The sequence below is a fragment of the Elephas maximus genome, chromosome 6 (assembly GCF_024166365.1).
Source record: "Elephas maximus indicus isolate mEleMax1 chromosome 6, mEleMax1 primary haplotype, whole genome shotgun sequence".
Classification (NCBI taxonomy): domain Eukaryota; kingdom Metazoa; phylum Chordata; class Mammalia; order Proboscidea; family Elephantidae; genus Elephas; species Elephas maximus.
Genome location: NC_064824.1, coordinates 68,015,900 through 68,038,398, shown reverse-complemented (window position 1 = coordinate 68,038,398; position 22,499 = coordinate 68,015,900). Strand labels below are relative to the sequence as shown.

Here is a 22,499-nt window from a genome sequence, read left to right as displayed (position 1 = left end):
ATTTTAAAAAGGATTGACTCGGTGAAAGAGATATATACAAGAAATTATACTTTAAAAACTAAAGGTAAATATTTAAAGGAGTATAATATGAAAGTAAAAACCTTTCTAGAGGGCAAAATAAAAAACGTGTGAAAGTTACAATACTTAACACAATATCAAAAAGAACATCCTAATAATTTGAGCTATCAAAAGAACAAGCTGCCTCATAAACTGTAAGCTCCCTAGCATTGGAAGTGTTTAAGGAAATGATTACCAATTGCCAAGAAAATCAATTCCTGCGCTGGAAAAGAAATACATTAGAAATCAAAACTACAATGAGATACCATCTCACCCCAACAAGGCTGGCATTAATCCAAAAAACACAAAATAATAAACGTTGAAGAAGCTGTAGAGAGACTGGAACACTTATACATTGCTGGTAGGAATGTAAAATGGTACAACCACTTTGGAAATCGATTTGGCGCTTCCTTAAAAAGTCCCATACAATCCAACAGTCTCACTCCTTGGAATATATCCTAGAGAAATAAGAGCCATCACACAAACAGATATATGCACACCCATGTTCATTGCAGCACTGTTCACAACAGAAAAAGATGGAAATAACCTAGGTGCCCATCAACAGATGAATGGATAAACAAATTATGGTACACACACACAATGGAATACAATGCAACGAGAAAGAACAATGATGAATATGTGGAATATCTCATATTGTCAGAAGACAATATGTTGAGTAAAATTAGTCAGTCGCAAAAGGACAAACATTGTATGAGTTCACTATTACAAAAACTCAAGAGAAGGTTTAAACACAGAGAAAACATTCTTTGATGGTTACGAGGGTGGGGAGTGAAGGTGAAGAGGATTCACTAACTAGACAGCAGACAAGAATCACCTTAGGCGAAGGGAAGTCAGCACAACTGGACTAAACCAAAGGCTAAGAAGTTTCCTGAACACAACCGAACACTTCAAGGGACAGAGTAGCCAGGGCTGGCGACCATGGTTTCAGGAGACATCTAGATCGATTGGCATAAAAAAGTTTATTAAGAAAATGTTTTGCATCCCACTTTGGTGAGTGGCATCTGGGGTCTTAAAAGCTAGCAAGCAACCATCTAAACCCACTGCAACAAGATGCATCAATTGGTCCCAATCCATCTGGAGCAAAGGAGAATGAAAGATACCAAAGACACAAGGAAAATATTAGCCCAAGAGAAAAAAGGGCCACATAAACCAGAGACTCCATCAGCCTGAGACCAGAAGAACTAGATGGTGCCTGGCTACCACCAATGACTGCCCTGACAAGGAACGTCACAGAGAGTCCCTGACAAAGCAAGAGAAAAGTGGGGTGCAAAACTCGAATTCATGTAAAAAGACCAGACTTGAATGGTCTAAGACTGGAGGTAACTCCCAAAGCTATGGCTCCCGAAGTTCTGTTAATCCAGAATTAAAACCATTCCCAAAGCCCACTCTTCAGACAAAGATTAGACTGGACTATAAAACATAAAACAATACTCGCGAGGAGTGTGCCTCGTAGTTCAAGCACATACACGAGACCAAATGGGCAGCTTCTGTCTGGAGGTAGGATGAGAAGGCAGGAAGGGACAGGAGCTGATTGGATGGATGGTGGAAAGGGGCAGTATGCTGTCTCACTGTGAGGATTGCAACTAGTGTCACGTAACAATATATGCATAAATTTTTGGATGAGAAATTAACTTGAGCTGTAAACTTTCACCTAAAGCACAATTTAAAAAAAAAAAAAAGTACATTAGATATTTCTAAGACCCTGCCCACCAAAAAGTTTGTGATTTCCCACACTACCCCTCACCATTAATGTAATTTATGAGAACTAACAAATTAGAATTAAACTTTCTATCTCCAGAAGTAAAATTAATTTTTTCATTTTACATTCATTTATGATGTGTCTCTGACTGTCAATTTCAATAACCCTACTTTTGCTACACATTTTCACAAATTACTTTTAACTATTCATTTGGATTCTGTCTCGAATAAAGGTAAGAGTGTTCAGAACATATCTATACAATAACTCATTTTAATTTTTTAAGGCATTACTTCTCAATTATGTAAAGGTGTGCTAAAAAAAAGACTAAAAGCAAACAAGCCAAATTAATAAACAATGGCTATCTCTGTATTGAAGGGTTAAAGGTAAATGCCTCCTTCTTTACCCTTAGCTCTATTTTTCAATTTTTCCACAATGGACATTCATATTTTTATACTCTCACAGGAGGAAAACATGTTTTAAATTATTTTATTTGTATTAACGGCTATACCTCAAAGTCACAGAGATTAAAGATCTAGATCATAACAAAAATGATACACAGATATATGGATGCTGCTTACGGCAATGGCCAAAGTGAATATAATCTTTCCTTGAAAAAATATCTTTATCTCCAAGATCCTATTTCCTCTGAAAAGCTCTCTAATCAAACCCACTTACATATGATACTAGAGATCATTTTCTTTTGAAATGGATTATCAGATGGTTATTTATTTAAAAAGTGAATAAAAATAAATTTTAATTTTAAAAATACTTCATAAAGTCAAGATATACCTTTATTTTATTTTAGTTTTGGTCCCATACAACACAAACAACATCTTCTACTCTTATTTCATATGAGCTACACAGAAAAAGAATAAGTAGTAGTAGTATGAAGAATGTCATGTGTATAAATAGCACTGCTGAGTACACAATGTTCTGCTACTTGAGGGACAGTAGAGACAAATATCTGACACAACTCGTATGAATAAAATTTAGTAGCCTGAAATATGCACAGTCATTCAAATAAAACTCTTTGCAAATAGAAAGATACCTTGCCACTGTCACTGTTTCAAATCTGTTTCTTCATTTTTTTAATGAAATGGTTGAATTAAGTTATCTGTAGGTTCTCTTTTGATTCTAAATTCTAACTTAAAGATCTTTTTTTAATTGTTGTAATTCTCTCTATATAATAGTAACTGAGACGTCTCTGCCCTCTTCTTCTCATTCTGTCTTCCTCTCTGTATAATTTGTTAAATTACAAGAATGAAATCATGAAAAGGGATTGCTCAATAATCCCACGGACCTGTATGGTAAGGATGTAGAAACACCCATCCTTAAGCCATATCCAACTCTTAATTTCAAATATAAATACTAAAACAAACCTAACATTTGTGCCTATTTCTGTAGACATGCAATATGGCATTACAAGGCTTAGTTAAATTTTTAAATGACATAAAGTCGGTTTTGTTCAAGAAAATCTGTGTCTGCAGACTCTTCACCTATCATACTATTTTTCTTATCTCTTCATCTTCTTTCTCCTTAATCTAAAACTATTTTAACCTTTATAAAATCACTTATTCCAATTTTTAATCATTTTAAGGAATACATGTAAAATGTTTTAAAAGAATAAAAGTATAATACAAATTTAAAACACTAATATCATTAGTTTTGAAGTAGATGGAGAGAGCATCTCATATTTTCTCTCTAAATAAATCACTCCAAAACTCAATTGACTTGCTTCTTGCTTAGGATACCTAGCCCCCGCTTCAGCCATTTTTCCATGTAGGTCATTGGTCTTAATAAAATAATGTTCCCCATTAAAAAAAAAAAAAAAAGGAAAATAATACAGAAGATCTCAAGAAGAGAATGGCAGAGGAGTTACAGTAATTTTATAGTTTCATTTATCACTTAAATTCAAAAGTATACATATTTTGTTCCTTAAGCTGTAATGACCACCAGTAAAATTTTAGTATTTCCCTTTTGCTTTACGGTCAAAATCAACTTTCTTTAAAATATCTTACAATTTTAAATATAAACTTTCATTCTCTTGATATATAGCAGTAGTCATTAAAATTAAGGAAATCTTTTATTTTAATTACAATCCTAAAGCCCTATTTATTTTCCTGAAACAATAGCCATTTCTGGCTACAGTGGTGTTTTGTTTTCATGTTACAGTTTTTTTCAGATTAGATGGGGGAAAGTCTAACCAATTGTTAGTATGTTATTTAGCTATAATCACCAGTCATTTTTTTGCTAACAAGAGAGTTCGGGCAAAAGAATGGCTATGCCACAACTTAGCTGTAGCAGTTTTAAAACATTTCTACAAATTCACTGGCACTCCCCCAGTTGAGGGGTGGGATCTATGCCCCTCCCACTGAATACAGGCAAATCTTCGCAACTCACTTATAACTAATAAACAAGATGATTTTTATGGTCCCTTTTAGCTCTAGCATTCATAGTTTTTATAACCTTTAAATTGACTCCTTCTATTTCTTGTTTTTGTTCTGTTTTTGCTGTATTACATGATTTTATTTTTAACTCTAGATTTGAAAACAAGTATGTTCAAAACCAAACAGCAAAGGCTCTGCAGTACATACATCAATAAAACATAAATGAACATATTTTGTAAAAATTACCTATGATCACAGTCTTTAAATATAATTTTATCACTAATATCTTTCTATGATTGGCTACACTTTTCCAAATTTTCACCTTAAATATTTGTGTGTGTGTGATTTTTATAAGAAAAAAATACAACCTAATAGAATTTTAAATACATATACCCTGTGACCAAGTAATTCCTCATCTCAGAGTACCTGCAAACCTACACAAAAAGAAATGTAAGCACTGTATCTTGCAATAAAAAATTGAAAATCAAGGAAATGACTGGATAAACTTTGTTTCAGAATGTTATACAGCAGATACAAAGAACACAGCACTGACAAAAATGGATTTGTACAACATATTACAGAGTAAATAAAAGCAAGTCACAAAATAGCATAACATTTTTTATTTACGCACACACACACACTACACACTTCCATAAACATATGGTTATTTAACTGTATTAAAAAGGGTCTTCAAGGACAGCCAAACTATTCTTTGTAGCTACCCAGAAAAGGGGCTAGTAATTTAGGGAGGGTAAAGAACGGATTTTTATGTTACCTGAATTATCCAACAAAAATCACAATATATTCGTACATAGGTAATTCTTTAAGTAAATTTCTAAAAAATAAACTTATTGCTTTTCAATAAATGCTTTAATAAAATATTTCCTCTTAAAAGATTAGGAGAATGTTTGACTCACGAGAGCTCACAAATTTAAATATTTGAATCCATTCTACACTTAAAGCACTGGGATACAAAGCATTTATCAAGTGCCAAATGTGTGCCTTATTATGAAAAGTGCTTTATATACCTTCTCTCATTTAATCCTGACATTAGAATTATTACCATTTTCTTCATGAGGGCACTGAGGTTCAGGAGTTAAATAGCCTGCCAAAAAATATAGGGAAATTTGAACCAAAATTCAAATTCAGGTCTGCCTAGTTCTACCTCAAGCCCTTTCCAGTATACATATTATGCTACCTTGAGGAATATGTGAAGAATTAATTGTATGTTGTTGTTGTTGTTAGGTGCTGTCAAGTTGGTTCTGACTCATATTGATCCTACACACAACGGAACGAAACACTGCCCGGTCCTGCGCCATCCTGACAATCATTGCTATGCTTGAACCCATTGCTGCAGCTACTGTGTCAATCCATCTCATTGAGGGTTTTCCTCTTTTTTCGCTGACCCTCTGTTTTACCAAGCATGATGCCCTTCTCCAGGGACAGACGCCTCCTGATAACATGTCCAACATATGTAAGATGAAGTCTCACCATTCTTGCTTCTAAGGAGCATTCTGGCTGTACTTTTCCGAAACAGGTTTGCTTGTTCTTCTGGCAGTTCATGGTATATTCAATATTCTTCGCCAACACCATAATTCAAAGGCATCAGTTCTTCTTCAGTCCTCCTTATTCATTGTCCAGCTTTTGCATGCATATGAGGTGACTGAATACACCAAGGCTTGGGTCAGGCGCACCTTAGTCCTCAAAGTGCCATGTTTGCTTTTTAACACTTTAAACAGATCTTTTGCAGCAGATTTGCCCAATGCACTGTGTCGTTTGATTTCCTGACTGCTGCTTCCATGGGCGTTGAATGTGAATCCAAGTAAAGTGAAATCCTTGACAGCTTCAATCTTTTCTCCATTTATCATGACGTTGCTTATTGTTCCAGTCGTGAGGATTTTTGTTTTCTTTATGTTGAGGTGTAATCTACACTGAAGGCTGTAGTCTTTGATCTTTATCAGTAAATGCTTTAAGTCCTCTTTACTTTCAGCAAGCAAGATTGTGTCATCTACATATCACAGGTTGTTAATGAGTCTTCCTCCAATTCTGATGTCCTGTTCTCCTTCACATAGTTTAGCTTCTCAGATTTGCTCAGCGTACAGACTGAATAGGTATGGTGAAAGGACACAACCTTGATACATACCTTTCCTGATTTTAAACCACTCAGTATCCCCTTGTTCTGTTTGAACTACTGCCTCTTTGTCTAGGCACAGGTTCCTCATGAGCACAATTGTTTTGGAGTTCCCATTCTTTACAATGTTATCCACAATTTGTTAAGATTCACACAGTTGAATGCCTTTGCACAGTCAATAAAACACAGAAAAACAACTTTTTGGTATTCTCGGATTTCAGCCATCTGACATCAACAATAATATTCCTCATTTGATGTTCTCTTCTGATTCCGGCTTCAATTTCTGGCAGTCCCCTGTCGATGTATTACTGCAACCGCTTTTGAATTATCTTCAGCAAAATATTGTTCGATAATGTCTGCATTGTTAGATCACCTTTCTTTGGAATAGGCAAAAATATGGATCTCCTCTAAAATCTATATGATTCTGTTAAAACTCAACCACAAAAAGACAAACAACCCAATCAAGAAGTGGGCAAAGGATATGAACACACACTTCACTAAAGAAGATATTCAGGCGGCTAACAGACACATGAGAAAATGCTCACGATCATTAGTCATTAAAGAAAAAAAAAATTTTTTTAAATGCAAGTTAAAACCACGATGACATTCCATCTTACTCCAACAAGGCTGGCATTAATCCAAAAAACACAAAATAATAAATGCTGGAGGGGCTGCGGAGAGATTGGAACTCTTATACACTGCTGGTGGGAATGTAAAATGGTATAACCACTTTGGAAATCTATCTGGCGTTTTCTTAAAAAGTTAGAAATAGAACTACCATACAACTCAGAAATCCAACTCCTCGGAATATACCCTAGAGAAATAAGAGCCTTTACACGAACAGATATATGCACACCCATGTTTACTGCAGCACTGTTTACAATAGCAAAAAGATGGAAGCAACCAAGGTGCCCATCAATAGATGAATGGTTAAATAAATTATGGTACATTCACACAATGGAATAGCATCAATAAAGAACAGTGACAAATCTGTGAAACATTTCATAACATGGAGGAACCTGGAAGGCATTATGCTGAGTGAAATTAGTCAGAGGCAAAAGGACAAATACTGTATAAGACCACTATTATAAGTTCTTGAGAAATAGTATAAACTGAGAAGAACACATTCTTTTGCGGTTACGAGAGGGGGCAGGGAGGGAGGGTGGGAGAGGGTTATTTACTGATTAGTTAGTAGATAAGAACTACTTTAGGTGAATGGAAGGACAATACTCAATACAGGGAAGGTCAGCTCAACTGGACTGGGCCAAAAGCAAAGAAGTTTCCGGGATAAACTGAATGCTTTGAAGGTCAGCAGAGCAAGGGCAGGGGTTTCGGGACTATGGCTTAAGGGGACTTCTAAGTCAATTGGCATAATAAACTCTATTATGATAACATTCTGCATCCCACTTAGAAGTGTGGCGTCTGGGGTCTTAAATGCTAACAAGCGGCCATCTAAGATGCATCAATTGGTCTCAACCCATCTGGATCAAAGGAGAATGAAGAACACCAAGGTCACAGGATAACTATGAGCCCAAGAGACAGAAAGGGCCACATGAACTAGAGACTTACATCATCCTGAGACCAGAAGAACTAGATGGTGCCTGGCCACAACTGATGGCTGCCCTGACGGGGAACACAACAGAGAACTTCTGAGGGAGTAGGAGAACAGTGGGATGCAGACCCCAAATTCTCATAAAAAGACCAGACTTAATGGTCTGACTGAGACTAGAAGAATCCCGGCAGTCATGGTCCCCAAACCTTCTGTTGGGCCAGGACAGGAACCATTCCCGAAGACTACTCATCAGACATGGAAGGGACTGGACAATGGGCTGGAATGCTGAAGAGTGAGCTACTCGTATCAGGTGGACACTTGAGACTGTATTGGCATCTCCTGTCTGGAGGGGAGATGGGAGGATAGAGAGGGTTAGAAACTGGCAAAAGGGTCACGAAAGGAGAGACTGGAAGAAGGGAGCAGGCTGACTCATTAAGGGGAGAGTAAATGGGAGTATGTAGTAAGGTGCATATAAGCTTACATGTGACAGACTTGATTTGTAAACTTTCACTTAAAGCACAATAAAAATTATTTAAAAATATATATATATATGGATCTCTTCCAGTCAGGTGACCAGGCAGCTATCTTCCAAATTTCTTGGCATAGACAAGTGAGCACCTCTAGTGCTGCATTTGTTTGTTGAAACATCTTATTTATATTCTGTCAATTCCTGAAGCCTTGTTTTTCACCAATGCCTTCAGTGCAGCTTGGACTTTTTCCTTCAGTACCATCGGTTCTTGATCATATGCTACCTCCCGAAATGGTATGATCTTCATCAATAAGTGTTTCAAGTCCCCCTCACTTTCAGCAAGCAAGGTTGTGTCATCCGCATATCACAAGTTAACGAGTCTTCCTCCAATCCTGATACTGCATTCTTCTGCATACACTCCAGTTTCTTGGATTATTTGCTCAGCATACAGATTGAATAAGTATGGTGAAAGGATACAACCCTGACACACATCTTTCCTGATTGTAAACCACGCAGTATCCCCTTGTTCTGTTTGAACAACTGCCTCTGGTCTATGTACAAGTTCCACAAGAGCACAATTAAGTGTTCTGGATTTAAATTAGGATTTAAGAGTCAAAGTGTCTGAACTATTTTTAAATATACATAAGTTAAATATATGTCACATGCTCTAAAAGAAAGTCAAGCACTGGTCTTCGCAGCAACTGGCACAAGTAGTATATAGTAAGAATAGAGTTCCTGGGTGGTATAAAAGGTTAACGCATCTGGCTGTTAATACAAAGGTTGGTGGTCCCCGCCCACTCAGAGGTGCCTCTAAAGAAAGGCTCAGGGATTTACTTCTGAAAAATCAGCAGGGTTCTACTTTGAAACACATGGGGTCACCATTAATCATCATCAACTCAAAGGCAATTGCTTTTTTAATAAAGATAGGAACTAAAAAACTATTTTAAGATTGTCATCATCAAAAAGTATTTATTTTGATAGTCACACTAAAACATAATCATAATTAAGGAACAAAAGATTTATAAAACATTTTAATTATGGGAGATGGTTGCCCAACATGATTGATATAATTGATTTCACTAAATTGTACACCTGAAAAACGTTGAATTGCCAAGTGTGTTAAATGCATTTTTACAACAATTAAAAACAAAAACATTTTATACACAGAAGCTGCTGAAACAAAGGTTTCAAGAGGAATAAATGAAAAGATAAGGAACAGAAGTCAGAACCTAAGGAGGACAGATTAGAAGCTATGTAATAAACAAAGGGCCGTATTTCAAAATCTCTGACATCCTTTCAGAAATTTCTTTTAGGGAAGAGTCAAACGCCATCCAAAAGGATCTCCTTTTGGCACCCAAGCACAAAATGTGGTATTTCTGTAACGCAATTATACACAGAAACCTAGAGAGTTAAGCTAGTGTTATTCGTTGTCGTCGAGTCAATTCCTACTCATGGTGAGTGACACCATGTGTTACTGAACAGAACCGCGCCATAGGATTTGCTTGGCTGTAACCTTAATGGAGGCAGATCACCAGGCTTTTCCTTCCACAATACTGCTGGGTGGGTTCCAATCACCAACCTTTAGGTTAGCAGTCAAGCATAAACCGTTTGCACCACCTAGAGACCTCTGAAGAGCTTAGGCCAAGACAAAAATGACTGTTCTGTCTTCCCTTAACAAAGGAGGCAGGATTTATGTTGAAGATGAGCTTTCTACATGCCCAGAAATCAAATTCAATTCATAAAAATAAAACAGAATTTTTAGCAAGACTGTCGTATGCATAACGCTAAGTATGTTTAAATAATATAGAAGTTCTAACCTACCATGTACATATAAACATAAAACCACTGACTTTGTAAATCAAGTCAAGATATTTAAATTATTTTAATAAACAGCATTCTGGTGGTGTAGTGGTTAAAGCACCCAGCTGCTAACTGAAAGGGTGGCAGTTCGAACCCACCAGCCATCCCAGGGGAGAAAGACGTGGCAGTCAGCTTCCATACAAGATTTATAGCATTGGAAACACTATGGGACAGTTCTACTCTGTCCTATAGTATGGCTATGGGTCGAAATCAACTCAATGGATAACACCACTAAACCACTTCCTTATGCAATAGTTTTGTTTTGTTTTCAGTTTCCTCTGACAATAGATACTTTACCAAGGAAGTGGTCATATAACCTTCATATTCAACTCCTAGTCCTCCTAGCCTCATAGGCCATTCAGCCTCTCCACAAAATGCCTTTTAAAAAACAAAAAGAGTAGAACAATTTAAAACCACATGCCTATTACCTAGTTACTTCCTTCTTTGGCATATGAAGAGTTAATATTCTTAGCCCTATCATTCCCTTCCCCAGCTTCAAAACAGAATTTTTACTGTTTTAGTTAAAATAATAGAGCTTATACGTTTCTAAAAGTCTATTTTAAATATCAGTAAGTTTTCCTCACTTGCCGTTACAGCAACATTATTCTTAGAAATAAGACTTTAAATTAAAAAAAAAAAAAACTTTTACACTAATAATTTATACCAATTTTCAAAATTTATATGATTTTATTTATTCAACAAACACATATATAGCACTTATAATGTGCCAGGTGCCGCTGCTCTAAGCACTTACATGTATTAACTCATTCCATGGAAATACCAGTCGAGAAATCAAACAATGCATTGCACTGGGCAAATCTGCTGCAAGAGACCTCTCTAAAGTGTTCAAAAGCAAAGATGTCACCTTGAAGACTAAGGTGTGCCTGACCCAAGCCATGGTGTTTTCAGTCGCCTCATATGCATGCAAAAGCTGGACAATGAATAAGGAAGACCAAAGGAGAATTGAAGCCTTTGAATTGTGGTATTGGCGAAGAATACTGAATATACCACGGACTGCCAAAAGAAAGAATAAATCTGTCTTGGAAGAAGCACAGCAAAAATGCTCCTTGGATGCAAGGATGGAAAGACTGTGTCTCACATACTTTGGACATGTTTTCAGGAGGGATCAGTCTCTGGAGAAGGACATTATGCTCAGTGAAGCAGAGGGTCAGCAAAAAAAGAGGATGACCCTCAATCAGATGGATTGACACAGTGGCTGCAACAATGGGCTCAAGCATAGCAACGATTGTCAGGATGCCGCAGGACCGGGCAGTGTTTCATTCTGTTGTGCATAGGGTCACTACGAGTCGGAATCGACTTGACAGCACCTAACAACAACATCCTTATAAAATTCCTATGAAGTAGATACTATTATTATCTTTATTTTACAGAAGAGAAAATTTAGGCATGGAGAAGTTAAGACATCTGTCCAAGGTCACACTGCCCTTTGGTACAGAGGCCAAAATCCAAACACAGGCAGTCTAATTCCAGAATCAAACCCTTAAGCACTCTTGAATAGGAAAATTAATAACAGACATCCTAACTTTAAGGTTTTTCTTAACCATGAAGCTAAGTATTAGCCATAAAAAGCTTCACCCAAACTGCAAAAGCCTGCTGGAAACTGTTTTATAGCAATATAAATTTCTTATTCTCCTAGAAAAATACAGTTATCAACCAATCATCTCCTAATTAAAATCTCAAAAACCCTCTTGGCTGCAGATGCGTAAAAAAAACAAAAACCAAACCTGCTGCCATCGAGTCAATTCTGACTCCTAGTGATCCTATAAGACAGAGTAGAACTGCCTCATAGAGTTTCCAAGGAGCACCTCGTGGATTTGAACTGCTGACCTTTTGGTTAGCAGCCATAGCTCTTAGCCACTACACTACCAAGGTTTCTGCAGGTGGGTAGACGACCAAATTATTAGCAGCCGGGCCAGGAGTAACCTATATCAGTAAAGGGGAAGGCTAGGTTCAATCAATTACATTGATCATCTATATTTCTCCCTCTTCTCTGTACAGAGCCCTGGTGGCTCCATAAAGTGGTTAAGAGTTACAGCTGCTAACCAAAAGGTAGGCAGTTCAAATCCATCAGCTGCTCCTTGGAAACCCTATGGGGCAGTTCTACCCTGCCCTATAGGGTCACTATGGGTCAGAATCGACTTAACGGCAATGGGTTTGGTATTTTTGTTTGTTTCCTTCTCTTTATAAGCCTCATTATACCCAGCATCTTCAAACCATTTGCTTTTTCTGGAATCAAAATGGCTTCCCTATATGCACACAGAATAACTGCTTGAAATAAACCTTATACTCAATCTTCAGTGAGTTTTAATTATTTTTAACAGCAGCATACTAAACTGCATCTCCAATCTAATGAAAGCTATTTTATTTTTTTAAATAATATTTTATTGTTTTAGGTGAAATTTTACACTGCAAATTAGGTTCTCTTTTGACAAATTTTATACAAATTGTTCCGTGACACTGGTGACAATTTTTGTGTGTCAGCATTCTCATTACTTCTGTTCTGTTTGGTCTGTTTCCACCGGTGTAGCTTCCCTTTCCCTCCTTACTGTCTCATCTTTGCTTTGGGTAACCGTTGGCCATTTGGTCTCACACAGTTAATTGTTTAAAAGAGCACATTACTCACAAGGGATACGGTTTATTTTATAAGCCAATCTATTATTTGGCTAAAATGTGACCTGAAGAAATAGCTGCAATTCCAAGTTCAAAAAGTATCCTAAGGTGATAGTCTTGGGGGTTCCTCTAGTCTCTATCAGTCTAGTAGTCTGGCCTTTTTTTTAGGAATCTGAGTTTTGTTCTATATTTTTTCCCCACTCTATCTGGGACCGTCTATTGTGTCCCTGGTCAGAACATCAGTAGTGGTAGTCAGGCACCATCTAGTTCTTCTGTTCTCAGGTATGAGACGTCTGTGGTTCATGTGGGCTATTTGTCCCATAGGCTAGTTTCCTCTCTGAGCCTTTGATTTCCTTCATTCTCTTTTGCTCCACACAAGGAGAGACCAATAGCTGTATCTTTGATGGCCACCCATAAGCTTTTAAGACTGCAATGCTACTCACCAAACTCGGGTTGTAGAACATTATCTTTGTGAACTATGCTATGCCAATTGACTAAGTTGTCCCCAACTATGGTCCCAAGCCTTCTGGCCTAGTAAATCAATCACACAGGTTGTTTGGATACATTTAAGAAGCCTCCATAACTGTGCCCCATAAGCGGTGTGTTATATATATGGATATATAGGCAGCACACACAAATGTGTATATAAATATGCCTGGTGACACTCCTATATATGCAGGTGCATTTACTCACTATCATGGATTGAATTGTGTCCCCCAAAAATGTGTGTCAATTTGGCTAGGCCATGATTCCCAGTATTGTGTGGTTGTCTACCATTTTATGATCTGATGTGATTTTCCTGTGTGTTGTAAATGCTACCTGTATGATGTTAATTAGGCAGGGCTAGAAGACAGTTACATTAATGACGCAGGACTCAATCTACAAGATTAGGTTGTGCCTTAAATTGATCTCTTTTGAGATATAAAAGAGAGAAGCGAGGAGCAGAGAGAAGTGGGGACCTCATACCACTAAGAAACAAGAGTCAGGTGAATAGTGTGGACTTTGGACCCGGGGTCACTGCACTGAGAAGCTCCTCGACCAGGGAAGAGTGATGTCAAGGACCTTCTCCCAGAGCCAACAGAGCAAGAAAGCCTTCCCTAGAAGGCTTCCACATTCAGAATCTCTCCTAGACTGAGAAAATAAATTTCCCTTTGTTAAAGCCATCTACTTCTAGTATTTCTGTTATAGCAGCACTGGATAACTAAGACACTAGCATATGTCTTCCTATACACATACATGCATCCATATCCACCTACATAACCACACACATATTTTTTGGTTGTTTTTACTACTGTTGCAAAATTGTATATGTTATAGCATTTACTGAAATTGTCCCTTTTTCTCATGTACATCTTAGTATCTTTATTTACCTTGGTCAAGTTTTGTTGACTTTACCCATATTTGGCATTGCCTTTCCCATCACCAAAAGTTACAAGTGACTACTATCTAGACAGTGATTCCCCCTACCTCCCTCCCATCTCTAGTAACCATCACAGAACTTTGCTTTCTGTGTGTATATCTATGCTCTACTTTTTATAATAGTGGGACCATATGTCTTTTTCTGATTGACTTATTTCACTCAGCATAATGTCCTCCAGATTCATCCATGTTATGTTTCACAGGCTCCTCATTATTCTTTAGAGTTGTATAGTATCCCATTGTATGTATGTACTACAATTTATCCATTTATCCGTTGATGGGTACCTAGGTTGTTTCCATCTTTTTGCTATTGTGAATAATGCTGCAATGAACAAAGGTGTGCATATGTTTATTCGTGTCACGTTCTTATATCTCTAGGATACCTACCTACGAGTGGGATTGCTGGATCATAAGGTATTTCTATTTCTAGGTTTTGAGGACGCACCATACTGTTTTCCATAGTGTTTTACCATTTTACTATCCCACCGGCAATGTACAAGAGTTCCAATCCCTCCACAACCTCGCCAGCATTGTTTTCTTTTTTTTTTTGTTCAGTGCTATTTTTGCAGGGATAGGATGGTAGCTCGTTATAGTTTTGATTTGCATCTCTCTAACAGCTAATAGGAGCTCTGACGGCATAGTGGTTAAGAGCTCGGCTGCTAACCGAAAGGTTGGCAGTTTGAATACACCAGCCACTCCTTGGAAACCCTATGGGGCACTTTTACTCTGTCCTATAGGGTCTCTGTGAATTGGAACCAACTCAATGGCAATGGGTTTGGTTTGCTTAATGGCTAATGATCATGCATCTTTTCACGTATTTGTTGTCCTCTTTGGTGAAGTGTCTGTTCATGTCCTTTGCCCATTTTCTGATTGGATTGTTCGTCTTTTGCTGAGTCGTTAAAGTTTTCTATATATTTTAGAGACTATCCCCTTGTCAGACATGTTGTTGCCAAAGATTTTTTCCTAGTCTGTAGGTTCTCCTTTTACTCTCTTTTGATGAATAAAGTCTTCAGTTGAGCACAAATATTTAATTTTTAGGAAGTCCTAATTATCTAATTTATCTCCCGTCATTCATGCATTTTTAGTTTTGTTTGATAGACTATTTATAACAAAAATTAGGTCCCCTAGTTTTGACCCTGTTATATCTTCCAGGAACTTTATAGTTTTGGATTTAACATTTAGGTCTTTGATCCATTTTCAGTTAGGCTTAGTGCCTGGTGTTGATCCTGATTGATTTTTCTTCATATGGATACCCAGCTTTGCCAGCACCATTTGTTAAAGACACTGTTTCTTCCCCATTGAGTGGACTTCGACCCTTTGTCGAAGATCAGCTGCCCACAGATGGATGGATTTACTTCTGAGTTCTCAGTTCTATTCCATTTGGTCTACGTGTCTGTCATTGAACCAGTACCAGGCTGTTTGACTACCGTGGCTGTACAGTAAGTTTTGAGATCGGGGAGTGTGAGGCCTCCTACTTTGCTGATAAAAGCTCTTTTAAATAATTTGTTCAAAATGAGATTACACAAAATAAAGCTATGTTACATTTTTAGAAGGCTTTTCAGGGGGCAAAAATATTACTACAAAGTTTAAATTTTAAGCCATTAAATTAATTACAAGGCTTCCACAACAGAAATCATTCTTTCAAAAGGAGAATGTTTGACTTAGTTCCATACTGTGCTATCATATTAAAATGAATTTTCAAAGAAAAAAAAGATGTATATGTTTAAATGTAGCACAATTTTATTTAAAAATTTTCAATCATTAAATGTATAATTAGAATTATAAAATTTAAATTTTATAAATATCAAGATAATAAATGTCAGTAACAAAGCAATTTTTCTCTTAAAAATTATATACCAGTAAAATACACGTTATAAAGAGTATATTAAAAATATTTATCATAAAATTGAAAGTTCAAATTGATAGTCTGTTTACCAGTACACTGCTTTTTTTAATAATCCTTAACATATAAGGTATAACTTTATTATGAGATTGGATGAGCAGTTACACCTCATATTCTTTCAATAATTCATTCTAGAGTAAGCGAAATTTTTTAAACAACTTCATCACACCTATGACAATTCTTTGGATAAATTTGAGAATATCCTCCTAGAAGAAAAACCAACAGAAATAACATTTTTAAAATCTGAAAAGATAAATCAATTGTAAAGGAGAAGTAGGCATCTAGTTTTAGTGCTTGCTACGTAACTGTGTGATTTTTGATGAAGTTATTCCACTCTGGGCTTCTGTTTCCTTGTCTTAAAATGAAGAGCTTAAACTAGGTAATATCCACAAATCTGCATAGTTCTAAAACCTTTAAAATTCTATTTTCAAAAAGTTTTTAAACTTTAAACCAACAACACACAAGCTCCAGAGGATAAGCTAGATAACTGGTATCTTCTAAAAATTAAACACTTATGCTGGTCAAAAGACTTCATCAAAAGAGTAAAAAGAGAACCTACAGACCGGGAAAAAATTTTTGGCTATTACAAATCAGACAAAGGTCTAATCTCTAAAATCTACAAGAAAATTCAACACCTCTACAACTAAAAGACAAATAACCCAATCAAAAAATGGGCAAAAGAAACGAACGGACACTTCACCAAAGAAGACATTCAAGCACCACACAGACACATGAGGAAATGCTCACAATTTCTAGCCATTAGAGAAATGCAAACGAAAACCACAATGAGATAGCATCTGACCCCAGCATTACTGGCATGAATCAATAAAACAGGAAATAATAAATGATGGAAGGGCTACAAGGAGATAGGAACTCTTACGCACTGCTGGTGGGAACGCGAAATGATACAACCATTTTGGAAAATTATATGGTACTTCCTTAAAAAAAAAAAGCTAGAAATAGAAATACCATATGATCCAGCAATCCCACTCCTAGGAATATATCTTAGAGAAATAAGAGTCGTCACATGGACAGACATACACACACCCATGTTCACTGCAGCCTTTTTCACAATAGCAAAAAGATGGAAACAACCCAGACGCCCATCAACAGATGAATGGGTAAACACAATGGAGTATTATGCAACGATAAGGAACAACGATGCATCTATGAAGCATCTCCTAACATGGATGAATCTGGAGGGCATTATGCTGAGGAAAATAAGTCAATCACAAAAGGATAAATATTGTATAAGACCACTACTGTAAATGCTCATGAAAAGGTTTACTTACAAAAAGAAACAATCTTTGATGGTTACGAGGCTGGTGAGGGTTGGGGATGGAAAAACACTTTATAGACAATAGTTAAGTGGAAACTTAGGTGAAGAGTAAGACAGTACACAAAACAAGCCAGCATAACCTGTACAAAGCAAGGTCACGGAAGCTCCATAGACATATCCAAACTCCCTGAGGGATCGAATTGCTGGGCTGAGGGCTGTGGGGATCATGATCTTGGGAAATATCTGCTCAATTGGCATAACACAGTTCATAAAGCATATGTTCTACATTCAACTTTGGTGAGTAGCGTCTGGGGTCTTAAAAGCCTGTGAGCAGCCATCTAAGATACTGCACTGGTCTCAACCCTTTGGGGGCAAGGAAGACTGAAGAAAACTAAAGATACAAGGGAAAGATTAGTCCAAAGGACTAATGGACCACATCAACCACGACCTCGGCCAGACTGAGTCCAGAACAATGAGACAAAGCCCAGCTACCAGCACTGACTGCTCTAACAGAGATTACAATAGAGGGCCCCGGACAGAGCTGGAGAAAAATGTAGAACAAAATTCTAACTTAAAAACAGAGACCAGACTTGCTGGCCTGACAGACACTGGAGAAACCCTGAGAGTACGGACCCCAGACACCCTTTCAGCTCAGTAATGAGGTCACTCCTGAGGTTCACACTTCAGCCAAAGATTGAAGAGGCCCATGGAACAAAACAAGACTAACGGGGTGCACCAGCCCTGGGACAGGGACTGGAAGGCAGGAGGGAACAGGAAAGCTGGTAATAGGGAACCCACGGTTGAGAAGGGAGAGTGTTGACATGTTGTGGGGTTGTTAACGAACGTCATACAACAATGCGCGTACTAGCTGTTTGATGAGAGGCTAGTTTGTTCTATAAACCTTTATCTAAAGTACAATTTAAAAAAAAAGTTTTTAAACTTTAAATCTCACCTCATCTGAAGAATCTACTTGTCCCAAGGTTCCTGTTGCACCCGCAAAACCTTTTGGAGAGGAAAAAAAAGTTGCCCTTCAGAGTTGCTATATATTCCTTTACTTTACAATTATTTTGAAACAAAATATCAAGACAACAAAATACAAATATCAGAAAGCTAAGTTTTGATTTGTTAGGGCACCTCGCTCAAAAGCTATCTTGGCAGAGTTCACATCTTGAATAAATTTAGACGTAATAGGCTTTACTTCAACAGAAAATTTCCAGTGAATATCCAGATTTAATAACTACAAATGGTATTTCAGAAGGATCTTTTTTTTTTTTTTTAGTTTTAAACCATGGTTACTAAAATAATGACTGAGTCAAGTTTTGGGCTACTCTTGAATAGTAATTGCCATATTTTTCATAAGTTGGAACAACAACCTTAATAAACTAAACAAATTCCAATTAAGAAAAATACACTCTCTTCTTTGGCTGATTTATTCTTTCTTATCTCTAAACTATCATACTTTACTACTCTCCTTACATGAATGACACAGCTTTAGTTCAAAATAAATGTTCTTCAATAATGAACAAACTTTGAGGGTTGGTTTTAACATAGAAAAGTTACTATTGTTCAAGTTAAATATTTGGACAAACCTTGAACTGCCAGAGTGCTAGTGCCAGCAGATGGCTCCTGCATACCATATATAAGCTTATCCTCAGGATATGTAAGTCCAGAGCTCTTCAAAGCTATAAGATACTTTTCATGACTTTTCTTTGCACAAGTATTTTCACCAAGACCTAGTATTTAAAACAAATTTAAAATCAGAAAAAAAATCATTCCATTCAAAATCTAAATACAAGCATATTCTCATTAGCTAATATATACAAACATAAGTATAGCTAATTTATACATGAGGGCAGTGGTGGTTCAGTGGTAGAATTCTCGCCTTCCATGTCAGAAGCTTGGGTTCGATTTCTAGCCAATACACCTCAGGCACAGCCACCACCAGTCTGTCACTGGAGGCTTGAGTGTTGTTACGATGCTGAACAGGTTTCAGCAGAGCTTCCAGACTTAGATAGACTAAGAAAAAAGGCCCAATGATTTACTCAAGAAAATCAATGAAAACCCTATGGATCACAACAGTCTGATCCTTAATCAATCACATGGATGATGCAGGACTAGGTAGCACTTCATTTCATTCTGCTTACATCCGGTTGCCATAAATCAGGGGCCAACTCAATGGCAGCTAACACCAGCAATTTATACATACCTAAAATAGCTACAAACAGAAGGGGAAGTCCAGAAAGGATTACGTAAAATAACTTCAGATAACATTTTTGTGCTTATGTTTGGCAATAACTGTCTCAGAATGTACAGCATGTTTACAACAAATACAGGCAGTTCTGACTTAGGACATTTTTAAGTTATGATAAACCACTTACAACTGCCTTTTTTTTTGGTATATCGTATTGTTAGTAACATGTTCTACACACAATGCCGCAGAGTGTAATTTGCTGATGTTATCATTCTCAGATGTTTACTCGCAGATGTTCAATGTTATGACTTACTGTTCAAAACACTGCCTTATAGCAGGCAATAATGAAAACTAAAAAAAAAAAAAAGAGGTATAGGACGTATATCAGAACCGACTTATGACGGAGTCATCAGAACGGAACCCCGTCATAAGTCAAGGACCACTTGCGGTGAAGTTTACTATACAACTGAGTATCTAAAATATGTCAGGGACTATATGTGAGGCACAGGGCTGTAAAGATTAATAAGGCATGATCCCAGTCTTCAAGGAACTTAAAATTTACTGGTACAGAAAGTCAGACAGGTAATATGCTAGATGACAACTATGCAGCTGACTTCATTTGATTTGACCATCTGCGCTCTTGAAATACCAAGCAGCCAGACTTGGCAAAAGCAGAGCACTTAGGAGAGGTGTCCAGAAGGAAATAATGCCTGAGTGGAATTTTCAAAAATAAGTAAGAGTTAACGCAGTGCAGATAGTCACCAAAATTGTTTGTTAGGTCTTCTAAAAACAGCATGAGTAAAGGCTCAAAAAATCTAAACCTTTAAAAGTATAACTCTTCTTTAATGGCAATTTTTAAGATCTTAGTTAGGAAAGCCATCGCGTTGACTCTGACGCATACTGACACTATAGGACAGAGTACAACTGCTTCACAGGGTTTCCAAGGAGTTGCTGGTGGATTAGAACTGCCGAACAAAAGGTCTTAGCCACGGAGTCACCAGGGTTCCAAGTTAGGAAAAGGTCACTTAAAGTTTCAAATATTAATAAAATATATTTGTATATTAATAAAATAAAATATTCAAATAAAAGTTATGAGATTAATTTTAACTCCTGTTTTACCAAGATTTTTATTATCACACTTAATTAAAAGTATAATTTCTATAGAAGTATCACTTAAGAAATTTATTTCAAAAAATATTCAAAAGCTGAGGTTCTACAATTAAACAATCACAGAACTTTCATTTTAGAATTTCAGTTTAGTAATTTTTGTGATTTTTTCCTTTGTTTTTTAGTAAATTATGAAGGACAGAATTAACAGTGAAAGAAAAGTAGATTGATATTTGGGAGTTCTTTGGAAGAAAAGAATTATTCTCTGAGAGCTGAATTACCACAGCATTTGCCATCTCTTAAATAGGTTACGTATCTTAAATTAAGGTCTCACTCTCTCTCATTCTACAAATACGTAAGTTTTCTTCTTTAGTATTTGCTGATCTTTTCTGTCTTTTCATTTCAACCACACTAACCTTTTAGTCCCTGAAAAAAGTAAGCTGATTCTTACCCATTAATAATCTCACAAATTAGTCTCTCTACCTGGAATCTATGAGTTGCCTATGTGTGATTTTTTTCTTTTTAATCCTGTTTGGAATTCATTAAGTTCCATGAATCTGTAAGTCAAAGTTTTTCATTCAGTTTGGACATTTTAGTCATTATTTCTTCAAATTTTTTTTTTCTGCCTCATTCCCATTCTCTTTTCCTCCTGGGACACCAATTACATGTATGTTAGATCATCCAATACTATCTAATAGGTCCCTGAGGCTCTGTTGTGCTTTCTTCATTCATGTTTCTCTGTTCTCTAGATTCGATAATCTGTTTATCTGTCTTCAAATTCACTAACTCTTCTACCATCTCCAATCTGTCCTAAGCCAATCCAGTGAATTTTACAATAACTTCAGTTCTAGAATTTCCTTTTGGTTCTTTCTTATTGTTTACATTTCTTTGCTAAGATTCCCTATCTTGTGATGCATTAACACTGCATTTTCTTTAATTCTTTGAGCATATTTTCCTTTATATATTTGAATATCTTTATAATAGTTGCTTTAATGTCTTTTTCTGGGGCACCTCAAGGTTGATTTCTTTTGACTATTCTTTTTCTAGACTATACAGTACAATTTTTTGTTTCCTTGCATGTCTAGTAATTTTTATTGTATAATTAAACCCATTGCCATCAAGTTGATTTCAACTCATAGCAACCCTATAGGACAGAGTAGAACTGCCCCATAGGGTTTCCACAGAGTATCTGGTGGGTTCAAACTGCCAACCTTCTGATTAGCAACCATAGCTCTTAACCACACCACCAGGGTTTCCTTATTGTACTTTAGACATTCTAATGACATGTTATACAAGATGCTGGATTCTGTTATCTTCCTCTGAAGAGTACTGATTTTTGTCCTAAAGGCAGCTCGATTATACGATGATCACCTAGAACTCATGAAGGCTTGGTTTTAAACTTTGTTAATGGCAGATATGTGGAAAACCTAAGGTGTCCGCAAGGCCCTCTAAATTTTGGGAATCATCTCCAAACTCTGTCTCCTTTGCAGACATTGTCAGGGCTTTACACTTAATTTGGAATAGACCTTACTCTAGGGCTTGGGCATTATTCCTAAGGTTTGGCATCCTGGTGTCTCAGGATGTCTGAGGTATTAACAAAGTCCCTCCAGGGTGGCTGGGCTGAAACACTAATGTCCCCAGTACCACTTGACCTCTAATCTCTGTTCAGCTTTCAGCCCTGTAGTAGTCACTTTCTAGTAAGCCTCAGGTAGTCTCATCCTATCCATGTGTTCTCAGGCAGAAACTTTCAGGAGACACCCACACATCTGCCTTACCACCTATCTGGTTTACTG

The 22,499-nt window shown here is 36.9% G+C and overlaps 1 protein-coding gene across 4 annotated transcripts in view; it reads right to left on the bottom strand.

Moving 5' to 3' along the window:
* The window catches only part of UBR3 (ubiquitin protein ligase E3 component n-recognin 3), a 236,017-nt gene that overhangs the window by 171,462 nt on the left and 42,056 nt on the right, over positions 1 to 22,499 (bottom strand). For all 4 annotated transcript variants that reach the window (XM_049887378.1, XM_049887377.1, XM_049887379.1 and 1 more), the window contains exons 4-5: positions 18,998 to 19,141; positions 18,361 to 18,410 (exon numbers count right to left, since the gene is read on the bottom strand). In XM_049887378.1, the coding sequence (XP_049743335.1) occupies positions 18,361 to 18,410; positions 18,998 to 19,141 (194 nt within the window). The remainder of the gene's footprint in view (positions 1 to 18,360; positions 18,411 to 18,997; positions 19,142 to 22,499) is intronic.